The sequence below is a fragment of the Austrofundulus limnaeus genome, unplaced genomic scaffold (genome assembly GCF_001266775.1).
Source record: "Austrofundulus limnaeus strain Quisiro unplaced genomic scaffold, Austrofundulus_limnaeus-1.0 Scaffold48, whole genome shotgun sequence".
In the NCBI taxonomy this organism is placed as follows: Eukaryota; Metazoa; Chordata; class Actinopteri; order Cyprinodontiformes; family Rivulidae; genus Austrofundulus; species Austrofundulus limnaeus.
The window spans coordinates 1512393-1533521 of NW_013952450.1; the positions used below are offsets into that span (position 1 = coordinate 1512393).

Genomic DNA, 21129 nt, shown 5'->3' on the forward strand with positions numbered 1-21129 from the left:
ATCCATCATCAGATGGTTCTTGTGTGATACCTGGCCATCATTTGGGACTGAACCAGCTGAGCTGTGTTCAATACTTTTTCCCTGTGCCATTCCACATTATTACAAATAACTTCATTTCTGGATATTTATGGTTTGATTTCTTTGTATGTATGGATCACTTGGGTTGTTACCGACATCTGGTGAAAATTTCATGTCATTAGCATCTCTAGTAATATATTTACTGAGAAAAATGGTGACGTGTTTAATACTTATTTTACCCGCTGTATGTGTGAAGAAAGTGTGAGTGAAGGAGAAATCATGCAGGGATAGGTAGGACATGCTTTGGTCTACTTCATGCTATACCTACAGCACATCGTGGGGTGGGGGTTGGGATGGGGAAATCACCCCACATTAGGAGTGTCAGCTATCCAATGAGACCTGTTCAATGACAGACTGATGGACAAAACAGACATGTGACAAACTTACAGCACAGTAGACTTTTGGGTAAAAAAACAAACAAACAAAATAATTTTCTAAGCAACCAAGTCTGAGTTAAACTTCTACACATCGATCTACACACAGAAAACATTTACACAAAAACACCAGTAATCAAAAACAGCACTGACCTTTGACCTCACATTTCTCAGCTGCCTGGATGTGTTGGACTTTTCTTTTTTCATAAAATCTGGATTACTTTTTGATTTCATGATGTCTAAAACACAATAAAAACAGGTCATTAGCATTAATTGGACTTCATGTGCACCAACAGTAAACTACATCCAACTTTGACTGGCTCAGTTTTAGGAAACTTTGAAATACTTTAACAGTTGCTATGAGGAATACAAGAGCTCAGCATTTTTTGTCCAAAGCTTAAGAACCGGAATAACCCTAAGAAGTTCTGGAAGACCACAAAGGCTTTATATAAAGATATAAGTCACGCAGAGCTCCCAACCTGTAGGTCTGAGATGCTCGATTGCTTAAAGAGCCATTTTAATTGCTTCAGTTCTATTTTTGAATTCCTCAGTTTTCCACTGAATATGCTCTCCTATGTTTGAACATCAGGTTGACTGCAGCTTTATCTTTCAACAGTTTTGGAGGTTCACAATGCATTCAATTAATATGACAGTTCTTAGATTTTCTCTGTTTTTTCTTTCCTTCCTCATCTTATATTTTAGATAGTGTTGTGGTCAAGGCCAAGACCACAGTGTATTGAGACTGAGACAAGACCAGAGGAAAAAAAAAGTAGTTCCCTAGAAGAAAGTGTATTCTGTAAACATGTAGCTAACTTAATATATAGAGCCAGTACTGACAAAGTCTCTGTGTATTGCTGAGTAGATTTACTACAGAGGCAGATTGCTAACGTTAGCTAATGTTAGTTATGATAAAAGTTTAACGTTGTCCCTACTGTCTCTGAAAGTGAAGCACTGCAGAATTTACAAGTTGCTGTACTCTTTCTTCTGGATGCTATTTTACAAATATATTCTTTATGATTTATGTAGCTGAACTGTGTTTCTGATGATTTAGCAGACATCTTCTCCTGCTCCCAAAGAACCACTGCTGAAGACCAAGACCATGAAAAAGTGATCTTAAGACCAGTCTTAAGTACAACACTAATTTTAGATATTTATTATGATGCATTTTATTACTTTCATAATTGTGTATTTTAAGTTTAAAACATTTGTAGGCTGCTACAGATCTCTCTTGGAAAAGAGATTTTTAATCTTAGCAAAATCTATTTAATTCGTYAAATAAATAAACCAACCCATGAAGTAAACAAACCATCATAAACAATTGTCTCCAAATAAACTTTCATATTCCTCTTGGCTGCATTGTTAGGAAGATACTTGTCTGAACCAGTAAATGTCTTTGGTCAAAAAATAAAAACGTTCTTATTATAATGTTTTTACTAACCGTATCCAGATGTAACAGAGTCATCGACCGTCCTCTCCCCTAAAGCTTCTGTGGCCATGAGCAGCTTCTCCTTGAGTTTGCTGATGTCACAGTCGGCCTTTGCCTTCACAATGCTCAGCTCAGTATAAATATCTTTGTATTTGTCAGTGGCGTATTTCTTGTCCTGGTAAAATGTTAAATCAGTGATAAATATTTACATGATAGGCTTTTTAAAAATGTGTGATTTTGCTTACCCTTAAAGCAGAATGCAGCTCATCCTTTAAAGAGTGGAKTTCCTGTTTAAGATACTGAATCTCTGATTCTTTTATTCGTAGCAGCACCTGGAAATATTGAGAAGAGTTTAGTCTCAAGAGCTCACTGTGTGTTTAAGTATGTGGTTTTAGATCTACAAATACCTCCAACTCATACACGTCTTTGCCATGGGTAAGAGGTGACAGAGCGGTTTCACCACTGAAGCAGGAACGCATCTGAGTGATTTCTGCGGTTAGTCTGTTGTTTAACTCCTGATGGACAGAGAGAGTTGCTTTTTTTTTAAACGCGGTGAACAGAAGCGTATTTAGACCTACAGCACAAGTTCAGGGTACAGGGATGTGCATTCTGACCTGGTTGTGAGCATTTAGCTCCTGGTTCTCTCTCTGACACTGCCTGAGGGCCTGCCTCTCCGCCTCCAGYGCCTGAGCCAGGTGAGCGTTCTCAAGACATTTCTGAGAGTACTGCTCTGACAACACCTCCAGTTCTCTCTGGATGGACTGCAGATCCTCCCTAAACATTGGAGGGTTAGGGTGAGCAGATCTCTTACATCTCTTACAAATACAGATTTTTTTCTACAGCTTAAAAGCAGTACAGTTGTAGTGTTGGGGTTTCTCCATTTTCAGTGCTTAGATCAGGGTTAGAATTTCTGACCTCAGACCAGTTTTTATAAACAAAGCAAACAAAAGATACACCGGCAAGATCTACAACCACGAGCTGGTGATTATAAAATAGATACTATTTATTACAGAAGTTTCAAGCAGATATATTGTAGCTCACTACCATCAGAGTGTGAATGAATGAAATGTAAAGCACTTTAGAGTTCGACAGAACTTGATAAAGCGCTATATGCGTTCGATTGTGAACACATCTCTATTTGACCAGGAATCACTTAGCAGCAAGCAATTTTAAAAGCAAAAAAGCAGGAGAGAGTAAATAGGCTGTTTGTGTCATTCCAGTGCTAATTCAACATTTTACAAAGTTGGATCTCAGCATGTTAATCATGACTGTGATTAAAGAAATACAAGCAAACATTTTTTAAACATTTCTCAACCCTTTTTTTTATTTGTTGGTCTTATTAGTTCTGCCTCCAGTTCCTGAAGAAACCAGTTATTGTTGGCTACTGTAGTCCTGTTTTGGTTTGTTTGTTTTTCATTGGGGCTAGATGCTAGAGTCTGTATTTCAGAAGCCAAAACAGATCAAACTAAGCAGGTACTGGCTCTGAACCAGTTTAGCAGAACTACTTTATTTTAACCTATTGTTAGGACCTGAACTTTTTTGGATCCGACAAAGTTTGACCTCAGTAAGCTCTGGTTGTTTGCATTCTTTAAAACAAAGTTTTAAATCAAGATAACATGAAACCTCATCTTGKACATCTTGTGTCCTTCTCATGAAACATACTCGTATTGTAAGCGGAGTTCATCAATGTCTGAGTTCAAACCACTCAGCTGGGAGCGCTGGGTCTTCTCCAGTTCCTCCTTGTGTGCGTTCTTCATCGCTTCAATAGCTATAAGCAAARCAAAATCCCATATATCAGTTATTAGTCTATCACATTTAAGCCTGAGTAAGCATGTGAAGGACAGTTTCCTTACCGGCAATTGTGGCAGCAGTCTCTTCAGCCAGCAGTCTCTCTCGCTCCTCCATGAGTTTGGAAATTTCCCTCTGATGCTGCCTCTGCAGGTCATCTATGACCTTTTGATGAGTTTCTTCCATTACAGCAAAGCCGCGCTCACATGTGGCCTGGAGAAAGACGGTCAACAATTGAGAAACAACAAAAAACAACAACATACATTCAACATCTACAATTTWGTTTATATTAGTTGAAATATCTACAATTAGCTCAGAAGATAGCAAGCACAAGTTAAAGATAGAAGCCAACAGTTCTCTTCATAATCTAAAGCCCACTTATGTTAGTAAAGCAGGTTAAAGTAATGAAGAAGATGCTCAGCATTTTAATTTTATTACAGAAAAAAATTAACTATTTAACTCTGTTACTGGATGAAAAAAAATGGTTTGATTTACTGCACTTAAAAGGATCCTATACAATTCAAAATGAGATAAAAAAAGTAAAACAAAATTTTCAAACTTAAAATTTAAAATCTAACTTGTTTTCATAGTGTTTATGTCACTATGCATTTCCTGATTGCTTTATCCAAGTCTTTTCTTTGGCTGAATACTCAAACACTATCTGCACAAGTTAGGATATATATTTCAGTTTTAAAAACAAGCACATAATTTGAGTAATGTAAGTATCTAACCTGTTGTTAAATATATTTCTTTTTAAATCAAACCATTTTCCAAATCCAAAACTATCACTATTCATTTACTACTCTCTTCTTCAAATTAATGTTTACTAAGATAAAAGGAAAGAACAAGAACCTTAAGACTTTCAAAGTCTCTTTGGTATTTCTCTTTCAGGCTGGCCACGTCTCCTTCAAGGTGCTTGTTCTCCAGCTCGTCCTTCATGCTATTCATCTGAGTCTCCAGCTCCTGGATGCGACCTTTCAGAACCACCATGGAGTCCACCTCTGACAAGCTGTGTACTTCCACCTCCTCTTCCATCGGTGTGGCAGTCTCATGACAGGAGGAAGAGTCAAAGACCTCAGGCCTTTCTTTGGCACACTGAAGGCTTTCCATATACTGCAAATGTATCTTATCAACCTCCTCTTTGTGGATTTGATGAAGCTCTCCCATCTTCTCTTCAAACTGCTCCTGCAGTTTCTTTATGTGACTTGTGTGGTGTTGTTCCATGCCGTCAATGTCGACCAGTAGAAGCTCGAGGTTTCGTTGGCTGTCGGCTGCTGTCTCCATGAGGGCCAGCTCTGTCGAGGCATGACTTTGCTCTGCTTGGCTGAGCTCGATCCTGTATCTCTGCTTCAGGTCCTCAGTCTGCCTCTGGAAACAATCCTCCAGAAGGGCTACTTGCTCTTGCTGTTGGGACAGCTCGTTTACACGTTTACCAATCTCACTTTTCAGCGTCTGGTTCTCCGTCTGGAGTAAGGCCACCGTGTGGGTGAAGTTCTCTCGCTCTTTTTGAACAGAGGCTTCGTATTTTTCTTGGATTGCTGCGACATTGCAGGCATGCTGCTGYACAAGAGCTTCCATATTTTGACTGGTCCGCTTACGCAAACTCATCTCTTGCTCGTGCATGACCCGTAACCTACAGGCTACGTAAGCCACTTGAGCCTGTATCAGGGCTTCCCGCATACACAGAGAGGTGCTCGTCAAACTGTGTGATGTCTGGTGCCCTAAAACAGTATGGATCATTTTAGAAAGCACAGGGTGACTTTCACTGCTTTCTAACTCTTGAGCAAACTTGTGCAGGACTGCAGCTTGCCTTTGAAGCTCACTAGCCAAGTTTTCATGAGCATTTTGAAATGACTCAATAGACTCAACACCACAAGAGGGCGTGACGTCAGCCAAGTGTTTGTCGACGATTTCCTCAGCTAAATCTCTAGCTTCGTCCTTTTCAATCTGGTCCATGTAAGGAGCAAGCTCAGGGGGTTGAATGTCAGCCAACATCTGTTTACCAAACCCAAGGTTATGTTTGACCTCTTTAACCACAGCCTTTAATTCAGGCCTTTTAGAGGCATCAATAATTGCTCTCAAAGCCATTTCCCTTTGATACAGCCTATTATGGGCTTCAGTCAACTCCCTTTTCAGCATTTCAAACTTCTCTTCATAGCCAAGTTTAAGACTCTGAATTGAGTAAGCCAGTTCTGCTTTGAGGAAGGTGTTGAAGACCACAGTGGCATCAATGTCTACGTCAACAGATTCACTGCTCTGTTTAAATGAAGCAGCATCTGTCTGAGCTCTCTCCACATCCTTCCAGAATGCGCCTTCCAATATCAACTTCCTGGTTAAAACATCAGCRTAAACTACAGCCAAGCAATCCTTTTCACTCCTTTTAATGTGCTCCAAGTCCTCCCATATCTCAACAAGAGCTTGTTGGAGGTCAGACTTTGAAGTTTGTATTAACAAAGCCATCTTGTTTAAAACCACAGCTTCAAACGACAGCATTTTGGCAAAGAGGAGCAGCGCCTCACTATCTCCAGTCTCTGGGGGTTGATTTTGATGGATAGCTGGTGACTGCTCTTCCAGCGTCTTTTGGCCTTGTCGGATGTGCAGAGAYGCATTCAACAAATCATTTTCTATCTCAGACAGCGAGTGCAGCTGTGAATCCGTCGTGCCATGGGAGCCGGAAAGAATTGCCCTCACTTTCTCTCGACCATTTTCAACACACACCAGGGCCTTGGTATAATCCTTAAAAGCAGAACCACTCTTTGTTTCACTGCAACCAGTAAACCCTACGTCTGGGCAAGGCTTGTTTTCTGACATATTTAAATCAGAGCTGGACATGTCATCAGTTTGAGTGAATTCTTGCACATCTAAATTCTGTGTAAGATTTCTCAGCTTTTCCTCAGTGGCAAGCAGTTTAGTTTCTAGAGCGTGTATGATAGAAATAAACTTTTCTGGGTCACTAGTATGTGGAGAAATGTTCTCTTCAGTTAGGTGGAGGTCTACAATAACATTGTGGTTACTGGTTTGTTCTTTGTCAACGAAATGACTGCTCGCATGGCTACTGTCCACGTCTTCAGGACTGATATATTTTTGGCACTGAATATTGGAAAAACGAATTCTTGGTCTTTTAGCTTGAAAATCCTTATCTGAAGAGTTCTCAGTTCTAAAAGCATCATCATCAGAAAACTCCACATTTGATGTATTAATTCCTTCCTTCTTATCCTGTTCTGKGATTTGATCCCTTTCCATGCATAGATCAGCATAACCCAGCTGGAGAGCATTGAGGTGCTGCTCTAATTCTGCAATGCGGTCCTCTGCAACCACAAGCTTGGCTTGCAGATCTTTTTCAGCTTTGCAGGRCTCAGCTTTATTGATGAAACTTTGACTCATTTGACAAAGGAGCTCCTCTTTTGCTTGCAGCTTCTGTTCAGTTTGCTCCAAGCTGGTGCCAAGTGCAGTCATTTTGACAAGAGCCTCTTTCAGGTCCTCCTCTTTTCGTTCCATTAATCTTTCATACATCTCCTTAGTTTGTCGAATTTCCTCTTCTTTTTCTCTAAGAAACTGGCTCATTTTTTGAAACTCGTGCGTAGCTCTCTCATATGAATGCTCCAGGGCATAGTAATCGGCTTCTTCAGTTTCCAGACGATTACGAAGCTTGTTCACTTCACGGTCTGCCTCTGAGATCTGGTTCAAAAGTTCCTGACAGCGACACGTGAGATGGCCTTTTTCTTCCTCTAGCCTGCGTACACTTTCCCTCAAYGACTCAACTGTGCCGGTTTTTTGTGACAGCTGCTCTTGCAGCTTCAACATCTCCTCTTTGTATTCTTTACCACCTGAGGCCCGTCTCCCTCTCAACAAGGCCTCAACCTGCTGCTCAGCCTCTAACAGTCGGTCTTCTACTTCCCTCTGTGAAGTTTCTGCCTCAGCTAATCTCCTACTCAGATTCTGTCTTTCCTTCTCGTGACTCTCTAGCAAGCCTAGTTGCTCAATCCTCAGGCGCTCCTCCTTAAGTGCCAGACCCTCTTCAGTAGCAAGTAGTCGAGCTGATACCTCCTGCAGCCTCTCCTGCAATCTTTGTATCTCCTTCTTGTGGTCTCGTTGCAGGGCCTGCTGATGCTCTAGGTGCCTGAGGGCCTGATTTCTTTCCAAGAGGTTGGCCTCAATTTCACGGAGTCTGTCCTCGCTGTCCTTCAGCTGGGCTCGTAGGGTGGCCTCGTTGCGTCCATATTCCTCCTCCTGCTCTTTTGAACGCTCCTGCTCCAGTTTGAGCTCGTTGCGCATTCGAACTAAAGCCTGTTCACTAGCTAAGATTTCAGCCATGGCAGATGCAAGTTTAGCCTGCAGAGCCTGAATATCAGCCTCGTGGCGGTCAACAGCATCCTGAGCTTCAGTGTAACTTCTCTTTAAAGTACGGATTTGCTGATGCGTGACATCCTGCTTGCGCTTTTGGGACTCCAGTTCCCCCTGTAAGTCTTGATTCAGCTTGTGCAAGTGTTGCCATGGAACTCTGTGAGGTGATGAGGAAGGAGGTGTTGCGCTCTTGAAAAGATTGATGATACATTGTCATTAATGACATCACTTCACTTTCCCTATGGTTTAAGGAGAGCCACATCTCGAGGATTATCAGGGAGGTAAGTTCTCTCTTTATTTGTAAAAATCTTTCTTACATTTTTTGAAAAATTTCCAAGCTTCCACTGTGCTTTTTCAGGGGTTGCCGACAATCATATCGTGAAAAGAAAAAAAAAAACTTAAAAAAAAACTAAAAATAAGAAACCCCAATAAAACCAAAAAATGTGTTTTTAATGTTTTACACTTTTGGTGGTATCAAAACAATAAATATTTACATCATTGTAGTATAGAAAACTACACAGCAGTGGTTAAAACATGCAGTTCTGAAACAAAAAGCATGCAGAAACAAAAAGGGGAAAAGACTCATACAAACAGAAAGAAAAAGCACAGCAAAAGGCTTTTTGATCAAGTTTCTTACCCCAAACTCAACAGATCAAATCAGTTATTTTCCCAGGAGATGTGAAACTCCAAAATAAGTTAATGAAAACTCATGCTATAAACACCAAAACCATGCGTTTCAGTTTAAGAGAATAAGCACCAACACCCGTTAGTAGAACTGTTTTATACTGTATTATAGTCACTGCAACAAAGAATCTATAAACAGCAGACTTCATAACAAACACCTTCATATTACTTTACAAGTAAAAACCATTTGTCCATCTGATTTTAATTCAACTCAATTACATCATACATTACCATTTATTAGCAGTGGATTTTGACAATCAGCACATATAATACAACACAATGCATATCTTACCTGCAGGACATATCCCTCTCTGGCACTTTGCTCTCTCCCAAGTGCATTTTCCAGTTGCTCTTTTAAAAGTTTGTTCTGCTCCTGTAGTTGGTCCAGCTCCTTTTGCTTCTGTCCCAACTGGAGGGGGAGGGTGGGGAATAAATAAGAAAAATTTAAATGAACAAAACAAGCCGTGTCAGAATTGTTATTCAGCCCAGAGTAGAGGTTTTGGAGCAGGTAAGGTTTCCTATATTTGGGTGGGACACGATCACACTTTCAGGCTGACTTCATCATACAGACATGAATAAACATCGTGGTTGAATAACTTTAAAATACTTTAATCCCAAACATGTATTGACCATAACAGAACAATCCACAATGTTTTCATAGCATTAGTTTTCTAATTAGACAAATTATCTCTGGAGTTTACATTTTCAGTAGAATGCAGGCACTATTTTATGTCAGAAGGGGACTAAGTTAAACCAATAAGACAACATCAATTTTGAGAGCTCTGTCTGTTTCTATTTATTTTGTCAATCAACCCAAACAGACCAAGAGTCTTCACCTAAATATTTATTCTCCAAGATCCAAACAACTATGGCAAAGCACAGAACCCAGACAACCCTGAACTGTCCCACCACTTACAATGTATGTATGAGACCACACTGTGTAAACACACCTCCTTGTCTAGCAGCGCAGCAAGCTCATGTGCAGGCAATCGCTCAGAGTCTCCTAGAGTCCGAATGATTGGCACTTGCTTTTCTTCTCTTAATGGTGTCGTCTCCACCTGATGCCACCTTTGTTCAATTTCTTCTTGGACATCTGAAGCTATGCCATCTGTTGCATCTTCACTCTTTAGGCAGACAGCAGCAGGGGGGTCTACTTCCATTTGTCCTTGTTCCTGGCTGTCAGGTACCAACGGTGCAGTGTTAAGAGTTGAAATAACAGAAACTGTTTTTGGCATAAGACCTGCACTGGTTGTATTGTGCAATGAGTTGTCTCTCCTAAAATTTTCCTTTTCTGCTTCCTCTTTCATAATATGTGGCTGAGGACCCGATACAGATGAGGTCTGCAGGGAGGAGGAAGACACAGGGGAGGATGCCAACGAGGAAGGAGAAGATGAGGGGGAGTAGCCGGAGGAAGCTGTGGAATATGATGAGCTGAGGTCAACAGTGTCCGCTCGTTCTTTTGCAGGCTTTTCTTTGCGTTCCATTTTAAATTCGGCCCAGTCAAACGTTTTGGAGCGGCCATCTCGTCTGCGTTCACGGACTCCTCTTTTACGTGGCTCAGAAGGAGGGGTGCTGCCTGGCAGATGTTTGTGGTCATCAGATTTAGGTATCTCAACACTTGGACCAAGGTCAGTAGTTTGAGGACATGGTTCCAATGTCACATGACCTTTTATCTGTTCATCAGGGATGGATCTGAGTAAATGAAGACAAGTGATAAAAACAGGTTAATAGTCAACTGAAGTTCTTAAAACCTGACGGCTGGATACTTAACGTCAGCTCAATACCTTCAAATAAAGCGGTGCAGGATTAAAACAACAATGCATCAACATTTCTGGTAGTGCAGCTTCAGTTAACAAAATTTTCAGGGTTTCTGCAGGGTCCAGCCTAAACTTAGTTTAAATCATCTGATTCCAAATCATACTGGAAATGTTATTAAAGCCACTTCAGGGATTCAGAAAACAAAAATGCCCATTGTTCTTGTCATTCCTGAAGTTGTTTAACACAAATGTGGAAAAGAAAAATAGGGATAGATAGTATCATTTCTTTACTTCTTTTAACAAGCTTGAAACACATCTACATATTGGAAAACAAATCTTTAGTTGCTCTGTAATGTAATCCAAACAATAGAAAAGTTTATTTTTTCTAGATGCTTTTTAACCCTTAATGTAATGCTGCAGAAACAAAAGTGCGCCGACTAAAACATGCATAAAATTGTTTCTTTAACACCTAATAGTACGCTTTCCTTAATATTACATACATTACCTGTAACAGCAGTAAAATTGGAATGAAGGATAGTTTACAGAAACGTAGTGTTGTTTTCCTCACCTGAACTCATTAATGTAACCAGAGGTGTATATAAAACTGCTTTATTAAGTTGAGAAAAGTACATTCTGATCTGACTCTGGGTATCAAATTCTTATCTGATGCTGCAACACTCAAATGTTTAAGGACAATGCTAGAGAAAGAGGGACGATACTTTTTATTTGACCTGCAGATACCCTGAGTTAAAAACACAATAAAGCCAAGTCAAAGCATTAATACCTAAACATTTATAGAGCAGACAGTAGGACTGAAAGCAGCTTTCATGATCAGAGATAAGTGTGACTGCAGACACTAATTTTTAGCCTCTATTTTACTGCAGCCTAAAAAGGAACTAAATTCGAAGCATTTATTTGCAGTAAACTGCTTCCTCATGTGGTTCTGCACTTCTGTGGTTAAAGTGTAATGTGACAGGAAGGGAAAAGCCCCATGAACGAAGTGTAAAGGTGTCATTACGTGTGAGAAGTAAGTGTGAGAAGGGTCAGTGATGAAGAGCAGAAAAATAGTTGTTAGTTTATACAGAAATACACTAGAAGTGCCTGAATGGCAAACTAGCAGTAAAGTATGTGGGGTGCAAATAGCATCATATGTAATGTGCTGCAAGCTGATCCCCCWACATAATCAAATATTTTTCTGTGGATAAGCTGAAATTGTGAACTTGTACTATAAACCTTTCCAAAGCCACCTGAGCTGACAGTCACACTGCAATGATGGTTAGCATCAGTCTGTGGTGTTGGGCAGATTATTCTAGTTTGTTGACGCATGTTTCTGCTGTGGTATAACTGACAGGGAGACATTAATCACGTGACATACGACTGGATGACAAACACGCCGGAGCGGACATTGCTGAGCAATTACATCACTGTTTGAGGAGGGAGAGAATTTCAACACACAAGCACTCCAACCTGGGCTTCAGAACGGACAGTTTCAGAGAGATGTTTTTCCTGGAAGCAGGTTGAAAATACCGATTGAGGGGAAAAGAGAAAGAATGAAAGAGGGTGAGAAGGAGACAGGAATTCAGATAAATAAAGTGAGAAAAATCAGCTGGTGCATCTGCCAGAGGATGGTGTTAATCCTGCCTGGGTATTACCGGGTGACGTCGGGGGCAATAGTGGGTCGCACATTCTTCATAATGGCCTGAATCCAATTGCGACGGATTCCAGAGGTCATAGCTGACAGGGTGCACGCTCCCTCTTTACACTGAAAACAGGCAGATATTTCAATGAAATGACTGACATGCAGAACAAAAATATCTTAGCATTGTTTATAGAAAAATCTAACTTTCTACAGCTTAACACCGTCATCTAAGGACTGATTTAAAAAAAAAAAACAGAGTTGYTGTGTCTTTCCAACACTGGTGGAAGTAAAATGTATGTACATTCTCTGCTAATCCTCAAAGTTTAAATAATTCTAGCTAATATTTAATAAATGTTCACTTTAATTCCTTCATTGTTTATTCTTCAAGTTGGAACTTTTTCATGCTAATATTTATTAAATATTCTTTATTTTTATAAAACAGTTTGACAGAAAATCCTTTTTAAGTTTACGTCTCTTAAATAAATCACTTTATACTTTATAAGTAAAGCGCTTAAAACTAAAAGCTTGTGCCTTTAAAACTGCACGGTATAGACTGGTCTCAGAGCATCAAAGCAACACACTGGAGAGAAACGTCTTAATTTTCTAAGTTTATAACTACCATCTAATCTTTAATATCAGGGAGACGAAGGAATCAAGTTGAAGATTAACTCTGTGTAATCTGAAATTTATTAGTGCTACTGGCATACGCTTACACAAGACATGTTGTGCAACTGCTTACATCGAAAAATTATTCAGCTTAGAAAATGTTTTTTTAAAAAAACCAATGATTTTTAAAGTCTCCACTGAGTGCCTTTTCGTGTTATTATTGGTATTTTAGTGACAACTTCTACAAAACCACCAATTTGTGCCATAACTTCAAGGCAAACCATAAGATTTAATCTAGTGACTGGTTCTTAACAGAAATYAAGATTTAAAAACCGCACGAAGTAGCACAGTTAATGAAAACAGTGTTGATCAGTCAGAGTACAGAGAGTAGATATGAACACCAGGGTTATTATTTTGGACACCAAACCCGTGTTCTCAGCCAAAGCAACAACTATCCTTTTCACCACTCTATTTCTGACATCCTCCAGACGATGGCTGTGAAAGCAGCTTCAAGCTAATGTAAACAAATGTGACGACCTTATAACCATTAGTCATTGTTTCCTTCAGGGAGGATTAAAACGGTGAGCTTAAATACACAAAGCAATACATCAAAACATATTTATTGGTTTATTTATGTTAGCGAAAATCTTTAGACAAAGACCGGGCTTCCTAATACGAGAGGTTAGGTCAACATATTGTTCAGGATAAAAGCCAAACTGGTTCAGGGAGACCGTTAGGAACTGGCAACAGCTGCAGCAGATTTAGACCACTATGATGTAAGGCTCTCACAGAGAGATGACAAGTCAAGTGACATCCTTTATGTCAGACAAATAAATGACAATGTCTGATACCCACAGTTACAACACAGGGCTGTTTATAGACTGGACGAAAACAGAGAAGCTAAAATGTTTACACAAGTGTCAAATTTACYATATATGTCATAGAAACAACTCACAAGGATTTGGAAGCCATAATTCCTCTGGACTGGAAACTCTTTGACATCGTAACACGTTGAAAGGTCAATCTCACCATCCAGTTCTGAGGCCTAAGAAAATAGATGTTTACATGACTGCCTATTGATTTAAGTACAATCTCTTCTGGACAAACCTTACCTCCTCGGCTATTGAGTCCTTATAGTACCGCAAGCTCTGATCTGTCAGAACAAACCAGTGCTTCTTCCACTAAGGATAAAAAAAGGGTTTTAATTGAATTGCATCAGTTCGTTTAATGAGCACTAGACTGATTTAACTCTACCATAAATAACACATTACCATTCCATCTTCATAAAGCTTTGTCATCCATCCTTTTTTAAAGTTCAGCAGATCCGGCTGAAATTAAAACATGAAGGAATGCATTATTATGTAATGCAGCTGGAATAATTCATTAAGCCAGTAAGAACTAGTTTAAATAACAAGCACAAGAAAACTAATTGTATTTCGAGGAAACATTTTGTACTTYTATACCTACTGAAGTTAAAATGAGTTTTAGTATTTGTTCTTGATATATTCAAAAAAGTGGCAACTCGCCAAATGCTATATTTATGTGCATTTACTATTTTATTTATTTATTTGTTTATTTATTCATTCATTCATTCTTTTTGTTGTTAGGCAATTTTCAAAGCTAACAATTATAACTGCAAATATGTGGCTTCAGCCACAGAGACTAACTGTCAGGAGTTGAAACACAAACTACTGCACGTTGAAACTAAGCTCAAGTCTGTTTATAGACTCCAAAGCAAAGCATTCAAATAAAAGCTGGCCTTTGATCACTCAACAATACCTTGTTTTTGCTGAGCTTCATCCGGTGTGGTGTCACCGCCTGGCAGAGAGTCATTCTGATGGCTAACTGCCTTTAATTCATATGTTGACAATCTGTTTCTTTCTGTCTAACTCAGGGACACACACATAACTCTGGTTGCTCCTGTGCTGGTTATTTATAATCATCAGTAGCAGTGGCGGCAGTGGTGTGTGTAGACGTGTGCATGTCTGTGTTGGAGTGGGTGGGGATTTGGCAGCTGCAGCTCGGCCAGAGAGGGAGAGAGAGAGAGAGAGACAAGCCACACACTGACTGGGTTACCCCTCAGCACTCCCTGAACAAACCACAGATCAGACTAGCAGGAGTCAGACCTCAAAAAGGCACCAAGGCAATCTCAATCTACTTGAAGGACACATAAATTTTATTTGCAATGACTAAAAAGAAAGTGGGGAAAAGTGCACTGCAAGCTGAAATCAACTGTACCTCTTCGTAAGCAGCCCACTTTAAATCAGACAACTTGAATAAAAACAAGTAGGGGTACAACAACTAATCAATACAATCGATAAAAATCGATTATTAAAAGTATTGGCAACAAATTTCATTATTGATTTGTTTTGCAGGGCAATTTATGATGGTATTAAATTAATGATTAAGCTTTAAGTTTTAATTTGATGACAATGTCTGAGTCTTAACCTAATGATGCAAATTAAACAAGGAATTTATTGAATTCTTGTAATAAGAGTCTGTCTTGACTGAAAGTCTTCTTAACATGATCAACATGAGACTGTCCATGGTCAAAGATAAAGACTTCACTATAATAGTTCACACTTTTATTTCAGGTTACACTCTTCCCTCAGGGACATATTGTACGAAGCTTAAGGAGAGAAAATATGAAGAGACTTTCAAGGATATAGCACACATTTGTGTGTATTCATTTTTTTTACTGACGCTATTACAAATATTTACTTATTTATGCATTACAATTTAATATTATAGTAACAGCATTCTCAAGCAGCAACCCGTTTTTTGTGCGATTTGCTATGTCAGTCCAAATTTTCTTTTCTTTTTTTTTGTTTTACAATGCAATGACTAATTAAAAATAATAATTGAATGATTAATCAGTTATAATAATAATTGTTAGGTGCAGCCCTAAAAACAAGTTTATCACAAATATGCATTATTGTTAAAGACAATAATATTAGTAATGTTAAATATGTTCAACTCTTGTTTCCTGATTAATTCTTGTATATATTAATACTTTAACATAATTGTTAATGTTTGTTTGTACCCAAGTTAAAGAAACATTGCAATCAATTTATAAAATGTAATCATGGTTTTGTTTGAGGTTTAAAAGCTAAAAGAAATTATCTAAAATTATTTGACATGAAMCTAATTTTTGAGYGTGCTGATTGCAAAGTGAGAAAAAGAACAATTTAGCTCACAAATGTAGGGAAATAGCATTGTTTTCTACAGAGTTGGTGAGTCTGATGTTGAATGCTGATGGGATTTTGTCCTCCAAACTTACAGTCATTGACGACTCTGTGACTCGACGATCCAGTGACTTGGCTCTTCTTAAATTGGCAAAATTGGAGCTGGAAACATCAGGGGCTAAACAGTCCTTCCATGTATCCAGTGACATCTCCTGCACATTTAAAACCATTAACTGATTTGAATAAAACTCAGATTTTACCTCAGTAAACTGCTAAGCCTCATGATTATTTTTGCCCATGTTTACTGATTATATGACATACATGTTTGCCGTCCAGATAGCGCCTCTCGCTCCGGCCTTGTCTCTGAATCGCTGTAGGGTTGACTGAGGGCTCAGTGGAGCTGCTGGTATCCATACGGTCCGTATGTTGACCCTCCTCAAACCGACCAATGATTTGAGATCGCCTGAAAGACACACAGCAAACACTTCAAAAAACATTTTGTTTCAATAAACAAAGTGCACAGCAAAGACTTAAATTATTCTTAAAAATACATCAAGATGCAGCATAACATACTTAAATGGTGGCAGAATGAAATAGTAAAAACAAGCTCAGAGCGTGATATAAAAAGCAATTTTGAGCCAAAATGTCATATCCAATAAAAGATATAAGAAGTTTCAGTTTATGAAGAGTTTTGTACATTCTAAACTTTTTGATACTTGTGACAGAAGAGTTAATAACCCAGAGAACCGTTCAGAGATATTTAAAGAGTGAAGTTATACAATGAGAGAAAAACTTTAGAAGAAAAAGGAAATGACTAGAATGGGATTGGATTAATAACTGGATTACAAGAGGTAGCAGGAATGACAACACAGTCAACATTACCTTAAGACACCGCACTTGTTCAAGTGTATGTATGTGAAAAATGAGAAGAAACATTTAACTGGAGGGTACAAATCAACCATTTGTGAATTTATAGTACACATAGTAAATGAAATATGTTTTGTCTGAACAGTGCACGTGTGCTCCCAGGTGGTGCAGAGATGAAATGAGAGAAAGCAGGAATCAGCGGTGACCAGCAGGGAACAGCATTGGGACAGGGGTGGAGGGGTTGGCTGAGCATTAGCTCTGAGAAGCTCCTGGAAAAGATCGAAACAACAAAAGAAAGTAGCAAGGCAGCAGGAGCAAAAGGTATAGATTGCTACAACATAAAATTACATGTGAATTTACTTTTACCCCAAAACCAATAAAGTTAAACCACTGATAAGATAGGATAGGAAGCAGTAGCAAAAGATGCTCAAGAAGTGCCTCAAAGACAGCAGCCACAGGGTGGTGCTAAATAACTACAATGCCGAATGTTTCAAGCAATGCATGATCTATACATACAGTAACTAGGTAGCATGCCATATAAAGGGTTTTACAAATATTACAAAGGCTAAAAACTAGTGGTTTAATAATGATAATCATATTCACATCAGTAACAAATGTACAAAGATTTCTCCAATCAACTGTATTTTTACAGGAGTTTCAGTCAAATATTAGCATCAAAGAGTAGAAAACTGGGCATGACACTCATTCTTACCTGCGCTCCTCCCCAAATAGTCGAGCCACCTCCTCCCTCCCTGGACTCCGTGTCCGTGCCCTCAGCTCTTGGCGCTTTTTCTCTGAGCGGAAAGCTTCTTGGTAGCTCAGTATGCGGGCCCGGGGCACGTCCGACAGTGCTGTGTACTCCCTGCCAGACCGGCCAACTCTGCTTCCTCCACTACTGACACTATGGGTGCTCTCTCCACCACCACTGCGCCCCTCCCAGGCAAGCGAAGCCCCGCTGGGTTCAGATTCCAGCGAGCTCTGGGAGGAGCTGATGGTGGAGTAGGACGGGGAAACGAGTGCATTTGGAGAGGGGAAAGGATCCTGGGAGGGTTGATAAGGGGAAATTAGGGGATCAGATTCAGAGTTGTACCTGGAACTGGGAGCTCCTACAGAGGAGGATGAAGCTGAAGAGGTCAGGGGCAGACTCTGGGGGGGCTGGGAGTGATGTGCAGACTGCGGAGAAGGTTCTGACTTGGTCTTCTCCAGGGAGAAGTAACCACTTTCCACTCGTACCTTTCGCCCAGTGCTCACAGTGTGGCCATCTGAAATATAACCACGGCACCACTTATTTGACAAATCTTGTCTGGAAAACCTCAACCGCAAACACTTTTTTTAAAGTTAGCCATGACCAAAAAAAATAAATAAATGCTTTCTTCTTTAACTTAAAACAAAAAGTGAGATGTGTTGTAGAAGCTGCATGCCCTCTTCCTCACCATCTTGAGTGGTGCCACCGGAGTCTGTTTGGCTTTGGCTCAGCTGGTTGAGACAGGAAGCACTGCGGCTGCAGGGGATGGTGGCCCTGCTCCAGCGGCTCTCCTCCTGCCACAGAGTTGCACGGCTCATCGGGACCCGCTCTGCGCTGGCAATGCTGCTGGTAAGGCATGGGATGCTGCCTCCACTGCTGGTCACTGTTACCTTAGCAGGTCCAGGCTCCTGGGTTTGATTCGGGAGGAGTGGATGGGAAGAGTAAAGGACATAATGGGAGGTAAGGTCACGGAATGACTACAAAAGGGAATGTGAGAAAGAACAGGATTAAAGAGAAACTAAATACTTGAGTGTAAATTTGAGAGATGGAAAAACGTGTTTTCTTCACTGTAAATCCTGATTTATTTATGTAATCATACTGAACAGTAAGCCAGCTTTAGTCGAGTCCAAATATGAACCGAAACCAGCAAATTATTTCTACATACTTGTTAAAAAACTAAATATGTAAACTCTTATTTTACAGCAACACAGAATTTTGCAGTAGTGTTGTTTAGGTTTTAAATTTCGTCATGTTTTGAAAAGAGAACTAACAAATGTAGAAAGAAGCAAAAGATCAACAGCTTAGAGTTCATTCGAGGCAAATGCACCTGTGATTTAGAAAAGTATGGAGAACAGATGACAAAAACACAAGGGACTTTTGCTAATCTTTTTGTGATTAACAAATGTAAACGAGTTGTTCAAAGATGTTGCATTCATTTCAGAAATCCTTTAAACAATCAACAGATGCGTAAAATTGTTGTCCTAACATGGGAGAACAATTCCAAAGCAAAGCAACTTTATGAATCAACGGTTTTTTTTTACCCAGCCAACTGCAATCACCATAAACATGCTAATATTTTTTCAGTATCAGAGAAAGAAGCAAAGATTATATTTTTTTCCACCCATCACCTTGTTGGGATTGACAATATTTTATTGAAAAAAAAAGTTTTAAAGCTGGCAATTTTTTTTAAAGATGCACAGTATGAAAAGTTTGCCTGTGATGAACTCACTGGGTGTCCATTCATGTCTTCAGTGGAAAAACACTGGCTTGGCGTTACTCCACCCTGCCAATCAGAACAGCCTTMCGATGTTAGTGTTTGTTGGGTAATGTTGAATATTAAAGCGCATGTGACATGCTTATCCTTCAAATACAAAAAGTCAAAGAAAAGATCTTTATATTCAAGAAACTTGACATAACGCACATGATTTTACCCATTTTGTCACATATTTTTTGTTATTTGGCTCAGCCAAAGTGAAACAGGAAGTGACATCAAAGGGGACTTATTTAAAAAGAAAACTCTCTGGTCTTTGTTTATTGAAACAATATTTTTCAACACTGATTTTTTTCATATCTCTCTGATGGTGATTAAAAATAATCTACAGAAACAGATTCTTCTCTACAATTTATATTGTGAGCTGTTGTAGCAATGCTCTTTTCCCACGCAGACATTCCCCTTTGACATCACTTCCTGTTAATTCACACGCCAATATCTCAATAATTGTACATCTCAGTGGCGTGAAATTAATTTGCAATATTTTATCAATGTTATCTTTCCAGAAATGCATTCATAGTTTTTACAAAAAATTGATGTCACMGGTACTTTAACATATACACACAAAAAAACAATAAAAAGTAAAAATGACCCTATTTATTGAGCCAATTGTTTCTTACAATAATTTTTGTAGTTTGTTTCCATTTCACATAAAGAAAATTGCAAATAAACTACAAATTAGGCAAGTCTTAAAGATTTTTACATTTTCTAAGCTAGGTTTTCCCCTCCAAGTCAGGATTAGGTCATTCTTTAAGGCCGACATGTTACTGTGAGTATTTGCAAAAGCTTAAACATAAATGTCTCCTGTAAAGTTTGAAAAAAAAAAAACAAACAACAACAAGAGAGGCTCTCAAGCAGAAATGTGGAGCAGACAAGGTGAGGTGTGGAAAATACAAACCTTAACAGACTAGTAGATACTCATCAGTGACAATCTGTCATATTTACAACACAAAACAAATGAGCAGCCAGTGTGACTATGATAGACAAGCAGTGAAAGCATTCTCATACCTACATATCATTAACACTTAGTATGGAACTTTACCTTAATSTTTGAAAAGCTATTTTAAGTGGTGCTCATTCCTACAACCCTAAAAAAAAAACTACTGATATGATGAAGTGTTTGCTATGTTTTCATCTGCTGAAGAAAAACAGAAAAAAATGATACACGAAGAAGATAAATGAATCAATGTTTCAAACTAAGTGCTTATCGCAAAGAAAAGCTACACAAATATTAAAAAAAACACAAATGATGGGTGACATTTTGGACATAGTCACAGTCAGTAATGTGTCACCATGGTTTCTCAGCAAATGAGTTTGTTTGTGCCAGTCCAACAAGGTCACAGTGTTGTTCTGAGCATCGTTATTAGAGGAAGCAGACAACAAACTTTAGAGGATTTTCTGTGTGCACACCACAAATTTGGCCTGGCCTCAAAAAGGAGGTAGAGAAAAGAAACAAAGTGTTTACCCGCAGTGGGTGGTCTACATTATAATAAAGCATGTGTCTATATTTAACAGAGAAGCCATTTTTATAGTCTGACAAAGTCTTGTTTTATTGTTTAAAAGTTAAAAGAGAAGTCTGCAGCACCGTGAGCTTGGACTGAAATGAAAATTACCCTCTTTGATTGGTGCACCTGAATGATGTTTCATTAATMGCTTCAAAGTGTCTGCTCATCTTCTTTTCAAATATTTAAATGTAATTGTTTTGCATYAGCCTTGCATGCAAAACAATTTTTATCAGCCTTGCATAAGTACCTTAATATACTGTACCTAATACAATACCCATTTTTAATATAATCTGAAAACATCATTATTCTTTTAAAATCTTGACTTTTCAGGGTCAGCTAATACGTAGGATTGCTGGGATT

At 39.0% G+C, this 21129-nt stretch overlaps 1 protein-coding gene across 7 annotated transcripts in view; it reads right to left on the reverse strand.

The window, feature by feature from the left end:
• Window positions 1-21129, reverse strand: part of LOC106517396 (myosin phosphatase Rho interacting protein) — a 61577-nt gene that overhangs the window by 4861 nt on the left and 35587 nt on the right. For 2 of the 7 annotated variants that reach the window (XM_014008203.1, XM_014008210.1), the window contains 21 exons: window positions 19223-19276; window positions 18182-18401; window positions 17839-18010; window positions 17461-17736; window positions 16203-16344; window positions 15977-16093; window positions 13968-14024; window positions 13809-13877; window positions 13652-13741; window positions 12104-12213; window positions 11919-11957; window positions 9645-10386; window positions 8987-9103; window positions 4519-8199; window positions 3732-3879; window positions 3541-3646; window positions 2493-2652; window positions 2286-2393; window positions 2124-2210; window positions 1891-2053; window positions 606-691 (listed from right to left, as the gene is read on the reverse strand). In XM_014008203.1, the coding sequence (XP_013863657.1) occupies window positions 606-691; window positions 1891-2053; window positions 2124-2210; window positions 2286-2393; window positions 2493-2652; window positions 3541-3646; window positions 3732-3879; window positions 4519-8199; window positions 8987-9103; window positions 9645-10386; window positions 11919-11957; window positions 12104-12213; window positions 13652-13741; window positions 13809-13877; window positions 13968-14024; window positions 15977-16093; window positions 16203-16344; window positions 17461-17736; window positions 17839-18010; window positions 18182-18401; window positions 19223-19276 (6744 nt within the window). Of the gene's footprint in view, window positions 1-346; window positions 433-605; window positions 692-1890; window positions 2054-2123; window positions 2211-2285; window positions 2394-2492; window positions 2653-3540; window positions 3647-3731; window positions 3880-4518; window positions 8200-8986; window positions 9104-9644; window positions 10387-11918; window positions 11958-12103; window positions 12214-13651; window positions 13742-13808; window positions 13878-13967; window positions 14025-15976; window positions 16094-16202; window positions 16345-17460; window positions 17737-17838; window positions 18011-18181; window positions 18402-19222; window positions 19277-21129 lie in introns of all 7 variants that reach the window. The other 5 variants (XM_014008206.1, XM_014008204.1, XM_014008208.1 and 2 more) reach the window with 5 other exon arrangements.